At 33.2% G+C, this 7,940-nt stretch overlaps 1 protein-coding gene across 1 annotated transcript; it reads right to left on the bottom strand.

Annotated features, from left to right (window-relative positions):
* Positions 1-700: 700 nt before the first annotated feature.
* LOC149547014 (uncharacterized) lies at positions 701-1,411 on the bottom strand. The gene has a single exon (XM_089794091.1). The coding sequence runs from the start codon at positions 1,409-1,411 to the stop codon at positions 701-703; it is 711 nt and encodes a 236-aa protein (XP_089650217.1).
* Positions 1,412-7,940: the final 6,529 nt, after the last annotated feature.

Raw genomic sequence — 7,940 nt, 5'->3', positions numbered from 1 at the left:
CCTTGGAGTAATTGTTCAATTTTTTTAAAATAGATCTAGCTTCCCTCACTGAGGACTTACCCCCCATAATAGTGTCATCAGTAAATTGTTGATGAGTAAACACTAAAGGACCAGAAGATAGTTTCAAACCCACCAGAGTCCCTCTGTCCCTACTAGAGTTGATGAGTCTACCAAAGCCTTTAGCCAGAATGATGAAGAGAAGAGGGGATAAAGGGTCTCCCTGGTGAAGACCCCTGGAGGGTTTAAAAAAATTAGAGGGGGCCCCATTCACAAGGACCGTGAAGGAGGGAGTGGAAACCAGTTGGGAAAGAAACTTCCTCACTTTAGCATTAAATCCAAAAGCCTCAAGAATTATATCCAAAAACCCCCAGTCCACCCTGTCATAAGCCTTGGAAAGATCCATCTTGAGAAGAAATCTTTCCTACTTTCCCACCTCCAAAGAACGGATAACTTCATGGACTTCCATGATGGAGTTTAGAATTTGCCTGCCAGGAACAAAACTCGACTATTGGGGTGAAATGATCTCCAAAAGAAGATTGATAAGTTTGCTAGAAATAACTTTTGCCAAGATCTTATAAAAAGAGTTGCAGAGACTGATAGGCCTAAAAGAACCAAAGGAGTCCACTCTAGCAAGTTTAGGAATCAAAACCAAAAAAATAGCATTAACCTCTTTCATAAGGTCTTTAGCACCAAAGAATTCCTAGATAGCTTTAACAATATCAACTTGAATAATGTTCCAGTAAAATTCAAAGAAGAATGTGGGGAAGCCGTCAGGGCTAGGGGCCTTCTTAGTCAAAAGATCAAAAATTGCCTTTCTAATTTCATCATACTTAGGTATAGCCAGTAAGACCCAGTTTTGAGCATTATCAATGATCTTGGGGATGGAATTAACAACCTCATACTGGTCCTCACCATTCAAGTTGAGATCTTTCATAAGTATCAAAGAGAAATGCCCAATAGCCTCCTCTACTATTTCATTATCTTCTTCTAAAGTATCATTACCCTTTTTGATCTCAATAATTCTGTTTGCAGCCTGGTGTTTCATAGTGGACAAGTGGAAAAATTTGGAATTTTTGTCCCCTTCCTTGGGCCATATTAGTCTCGACCTCTGCCTCCAGATAATTTCCTCTTTCCCAAAAATGTTGTGTAGTTCAGCCAAGATTTCCTTCTTAGAGTTAATAAAGTTATCATCACAACCCCAAGTCTGGATATTATTCTGCACCTCAGCCAAGTTCCCCATGATCCTCTCCTTATCCTGAAAAATATTACCAAAATTTGATTTGTTCCATTTGCGAATGTCAGATTTAATGAACCTAAGTTTCTTAGCAACCTTATACATGGCAGTCCCATCCACCTCAATATGCCACCATTCTTTGATTTTCTTATGCAACCCAGGGTGGGTCAACCACATTTTTGCTATTTGTTATGGGGAACTATGTTAACCATTTGATTTTATGGTTCTTTTCTACCCATAAGTGTTGTGGGCCCATGCTAGTGTTAGTATGAATGCTGATGATATTCCTATGGGGGAGTATCCGAGCATTGTTGGAGCACTAGAGGGATTGTAAGAATGGTTACATGTTGCATTCATGGCAGTATTTGTCATTGATGTCAAAATTCTGAAGACTGGAAGAGTAGCAAACAATGACTAAGATTGTATGGCTTGTGGAGTAAAGATGAGGTCAAGTGCAGTTGGGGACATGTTCTACAGAGTTTCCCAATTCCATGGTTAAGTGCACATGCAAAAATTTGAAGACTGGTGACATTTATTTAATACTTACATAAGACATTTTATAGACAAAGTTCTTGAGAAGTAGTTTTTGGTAATTAGATTTTATCTCCTAACAAGGATATAATCTGGTTGAGCAAAGTTAGAAAGTAGAAGACATCCTAATGATGACGCTAGTGAGTTCACAGAGTCTGAGGTTGCACATGTGAAGAGTTGTAAAGACTATGAGATAACAATGTTATGTAATTATGGAAAGAAGCAATGTAACTTGTATTGTTTTATCTTAACGAGTTTCCATTGTAATTGTAAATTGAGAGAGCCTCAAGGTTGACTCAATAATATTATCTAGAAGTGTGTATAAAGAAAGATTTTTTTCCTTGGTTGTAACGTGGATGAGACCATGGATGTGTTTTTGTGAAATGATATGTGAAGTATAATGTAAGTAAGCGATCTAAGAGATTTTTTATGTGATGTGAGTAAGAAATCTAAGGGATTTGTTATGTGATACGAGTAAGTGGATCAGGTATTGAGATCTAAGTAGTATTTAGTGTAGAAGAGACATGGGAAAGGGATAGAGAAAGAGTATGAGTTGCTAAGATTAGTTGTATTTGATATTATTTTGGAAGGATACAAAGCCCAGTTGGATAGTGAGTTCGGTGGTCTTCCCCTGAAGCTGTTTGGATAGTGGGTCCTTTTGCCTTCTACAACTCCTAACAAGGTTGGAATCTCCTCATAGGGACTAATATATACTAAATGTATTTCATTGGCTCCTAATAGAGTCCATCCCTTACAAAGAACTTATATATTAGTACATCATTTTGTGCGTACCATCCCACCAAGGTTTTCCCTCTGATTAAGGGATTCCCTAGTTAACATATATGATGTTATTATGCATGGTTATCTTCTTATGGTTTCTATTCATATTGATCACATGTATGATAATTAATAAGGTAAATAAAATGTATTTTGATAAGATAACTAATTCACCCTGCTTTCATTTATCTTGGTTGACTCATGTTTTATTTTGTGCATCTTTTTTATGTTCAATGACCTAAGTTTCTTTCATGTTTTCACAATAGTTTGCTATAGGTTCTTGTGAATTGGTGAAAGTCAACATGTCAATATTACTGGTGGGTTAACACTTTGTGTTATCCCACCCTAAAATTTTTTTACAGGGTCAAGATTTGATTCTTTGTAGCCATGAAACACTTCTAGAGTTGGATATTTAATGGGTAAAAGTACAAAGTTGTGTCACCTTTCAGGTTGACATATCATCACAACTAAATTTGAGTATATCTATCTAAAAATCAATTTTTTTAAAACATATGATTTAGATAAATTCAATCTAACTAAGTTATATATGGCTTTACAATTTTCCAATTTGAAATGTCTATAAAATGCATATTTTATACTAGTTTATATCCAATCACTAAAGAAATAAAATTATTTTAGAAAAATGGTGTTTCAATAACTCTTACTATTTTTTAAGATAGTTTTTTAATAACATATAAAATCCATTTTATAGAGCTTAGAGTCAATACTATTCTCATGTAGAGTTTATAGTGTTTTAATTATATATAGTATATTGTAATTAAATTTTTTTACAAGCACGTATTTTAACACTCAAAAAAATGTCGAGTTTGAAAAAGAAAAAGAATATTAAATCAAATAATTAAAAAAAAAAAAATTTATATGACATTCTAGAGGAGAGAGTCCTCTTCTAGAATGTATAACTTTTCTCCAAGTTAGAATATATTTGTTTCAAAAAATGTGGTGGGAGATGAAAACTATCAATTCCAGGTGAGTTGAAATTTGAATCATTATAAAAGAGAAAATATAGGTCTAAAGCTGATTTTTATTTTTGATTGTTCTAGATATATATGTTATCTATAACATTGTTTGAGATCAAAGGAAAATAAGTTTATTTCCATATAATTTTGTGCTGGGAAGTATACCCTTAATTTTCAACATTTTTCAACAGCTAAAAAACTATCTATAAAAATGAGGAACATATATCAATTCTTATTCCAAATAATTATTAAAAATTATAGTCCTAAACTTCATCCATTTCTACACATTTCATTAGTTTACTTCATTTTCAAATTCAAAATAATTATACCAATTTGAATGGTTATACTTTTGTTATCCTTTACAAAAGGGTGACACAGTTTTGTGCTTTTACCCTAATGGAAGCTAAATTTTGGGCCTTGTTATTATGATTCCAGTGCACTCCGTGCTTGTTTTATTAATTGAAAAGATCTTATTCTACCAGATTTATCCTTCTATCAATTGGATGCAGTCATTTTGTGTCTTTGTTATCACTTCCAAGAGTAAGTTGCTTCAAAGATTAGATTTTGTTTTGATATTTATTTATTGTTCACCTCTATAATTAAACTCCAATGTGGTTGGGATTTGAAATTCAAGATGTACTTGAGTTATGCCTAAAATATTTAAAAGGAAATGCTTTGTAAATATTCCAAGGTCTTCTTTAGTTCTTTTCAACAACATTATGCTCTACAATTATAACTTCCTTTTTCCTTTTGTACCATCTTAAATTGGAAGCACTTCAATCTAGTGATGATTTAGAGCCCATTTAATGCGACATTATCATTCATTTGCATCTTACTTCCTATCTCTCCTTTTCCATTCTTTCTCTTATGTGGAAGTGAGCTAAAACCTAATAGATCCTTTGCAAAGCTCCTATTTCATAATGTTAAGCTCAATCTAGGACCTATCTTCCTAGGTCCTCCCTTAATTTCATTTATCCACTTGGAATATTCTCTCCATAATGTGACTATATCTCAAACTCTATCTTTGATTCTTGGGATTTGGGACTTTCTTTTGGATCCCAAAGGGATCCTAGAGGTTCTGGTACTTGCTTGCTAGAGGTGTAGTATATATGCCCCCTAATGGCCCATAAAGCATAACAAAATAACATGAACAAAAATAGAGACATATTGGGTCCTATTTTGGGTCCCATGTCCAAATATCTTTAGGGTGTTAATTCCTTGGAAGGTCGGCCTACGAGAGTTAGTCAAATTTTAGCTCTATATAAACCATTCCATTTGCTCCATTTTTCATCCATCCATCAAGTTCACATCACAATATCTTATCATCAAGTGTTCAAGTATTCACACTCTCAAGCTCTTAATTTCTCAAGCATTCTTCAAGCATTCAAGAGATTCAAGTAATCTCTCCATTGAATATCTAGGATTCATGCAATCAAGATATTGAAGGAGTTTGTGTTAGATCCTCTATTGCAATTTCAACATTGAAGATCTCCCTTCATACATTCAAGATCCTTTTGGCATCTTCTACATCCATCCTCCTATGATCTACATTCATCTACAAGGAAAATTTCAAAAACATTCACTCATGAAGGTTTTGGTTTCACTTTGATTTCCTTTCTAGGGTTTTGAAGTTGAGTTGAGGTTATTGCACTTACATACTTGATTACATTTCAAATTCAAGAGCATATTCATAGATTTAAATTGCTTTATGTTATATCTATGACTACTACTTACTAGCATTCTATCTCTATTTTAATTCTAGGTTAATTTCTAAACTAGGGTTTGACTGAGGAAAAATTCCCAATAAAAAAAAAACCTTTTATTTTTGCAGGTTTCAGATCTTGGATTGGAAAATAGGTTAAAAATCTAGATACCATTTCAAATTTTTGCAAAAATGAAAAATCAAAATCAACATTCCTCTCACTCTATCAGGGCTGACCAAACCACCCTTGATCATCTAGTTCAACCTTGATAGATCTCTAAATGATTTCTGGATTTTCTCTGTCTTACAATTTTCAACCTAGTTCTTTAGTTACAACAATTTTTAACATCATTTTACAAATTATTTTCAATTTTTCATTTCAAAAGGTATTTCATCTTCCTCTTCTTCACTTCTATATACTTCATCATCTCATTATATCTTTATATTTCAGTTCTATACTTCATAACTTTGTGTTTATACTCTCTTAAGGTGGAGGAGAGTTGAAAATGTAAGAGAGTAACTGAGAGGGGAGGGGTGAATCAGTTACCAAAAAAATAAATCCTTGTCCCTTAGAAGTCAATACAAACTTCCATTGTTCATGCAATACTAACCAACTCAGTTAAAATTAGAATTTACTGTCACCTGGTTAACAAAGCAATCTTAAGATTATTAATCTATTTTAACCTTTAGTAACTTAGTTGTAGAGACATAAAGCATAACAAAATAACATGAAAAAAAATGACACCAATATTTATTGTGGAAACCTAATTTGGGAAAAATTGCCGTACAACTCGTCACAATAACTTTAACTCTTATGAAGTGAGCCCTATTAGGAGCCAACCCTATTAAATAGATCACCCAATTAGGATTGGCTTGGTTAGAGGTCTTCAAACACTTCAATTTGAAATGACACCTTGTTAGAGGATTTAAAAAATGACTTTTAAGTCAACTCTGTTAAGAGATTTCTTCACTGCTACAATGGTTATAAAGAAACAATAATTTGATCTAATTTATCTTTACAACTTATCTTCCACACTTTCTTGCTCTACCTTTTACCTTTGCTTACATATCCATCTTATTTCATAATCCACTTGTTACACTTTTATCCTCACAAATTGACCTTTCTTATATATCATAAGCTAGGAAGAGTTAGCTTGAATGCCCTTTCAAAACATCAATAAATATCAAAATAGTCAGCATCAATTGATTAATTAATTAACACATACATTCTGCTGTCACTTGATTAATACTAGATTGAACGCTCGATTGACATTGTGACTCCTTCGATGCCTGACCACTTAGTCAATACTGCAAGCCTTTTGATGCCTGACCACTTGGTCAATATTGCAAGCAAGAATCCCTATATTGACCAACTACTTGGTTAATATTGGAAAGTCTTCTTTACTTGACAACTTGGTTAATTCTAAGATATACAAGGTTAATACTAAAAACTCTACATTTCTCAGTTAATACTGACATTTGTGTAAACATCAATGACAATATACAATTGAAGAATTGTTTCCAACAAAATTCCTCTTTGGCTTTGATGGAAACACACCATGTCAACAAACACTAATAGAAGTATGAGCAATTGAATAATATCCTTAGTTTCATTTTGATTCTCATCCATACTAACTCCCTATGAGATTCTACTTGGATTTGTCTCTCTGTCAATGCTCTATTGTAATTTTCTCTATGATCCTAAACTTTCCATTATCTAAATATCAAGACTCTCCCTCTTTCTCTATGATACTAAACTTTCCTCAATCTTCCATGCTGACACTAAAATCTCCCTCTTGGCTATATATTCCATTATCTGAATATCAAGACTCTCCCACTTTCTCTATGATACTAAACTTTCCTCAATCTTCCATGTTGACACTAAAATCTCCCTCTTTGACATCAATTGCCAAAGGATATAGAATTTTAAAGTTAGGATGTACCTTTGTACTGATTCATAAGCAATATGCTCTGTATTATACTACATCAACTTGATTGATCTTCAATGGAGCTTGGTTGATGCGTCACCATCTTTTCCTTTAGTGAGCATCAAATCGGGGAATAACCCCTAATTTACCTCTTAGATACATAAATTCATTCTTAGGTAAATCCTTGGTAAATATATCTACTATATGCTCCTTGGCGTTCACATATTCCAATCACACTTCTTTGTCCTGAACCAATTCGCTTAGGAAATGATATTTGATTGCAATGTGTTTTATCTTTGTGTGCATCACTAGATTTTTGGATCTATTAATTGCACTTGTGTTATCACAATAGATAACCACTGGTTCCTTGATTTCTTCATTCATTCTTGACATAAATTGATTGATCCACTTTATGTTAGAACAATTAATTCTTGCAACAACATACTCTGCCTCTATTGTGGATTGAGAAATACAATTCTACATCTTGCTTGTCCAAGACACTAGCCTCTTTCCAAGAAAGAATGCTCTTCCACTAGTACTTGTCATGTCATCAATGCTTCCTACCCAATTTGCATAAGTAAAGGCTCTCAACTTAAGATTTCTTCCTTTCTTATACCATAACCCATATTCTTCAGTTCCTTTCAAATATCCCAAAATTCTTTTGACTACCATCATGCGATTTTCTTTAGGATTAACATAAAATCTTGCAACTATGCCAATTTCCAATGCAATATTAGGTTTGTTGTAAACCATATACTAAAGTTTCCCAATCATTGATCTATAAGTAGTCT

This window comes from Cupressus sempervirens, chromosome 7 (genome assembly GCF_028749045.1).
Source record: "Cupressus sempervirens isolate cs-2001-9-10 chromosome 7, ASM2874904v1, whole genome shotgun sequence".
Taxonomy (NCBI): domain Eukaryota; kingdom Viridiplantae; phylum Streptophyta; class Pinopsida; order Cupressales; family Cupressaceae; genus Cupressus; species Cupressus sempervirens.
The sequence above is the reverse complement of the archived record's forward strand: the minus strand, read 5'-3'. Positions and strand labels throughout refer to the sequence as shown.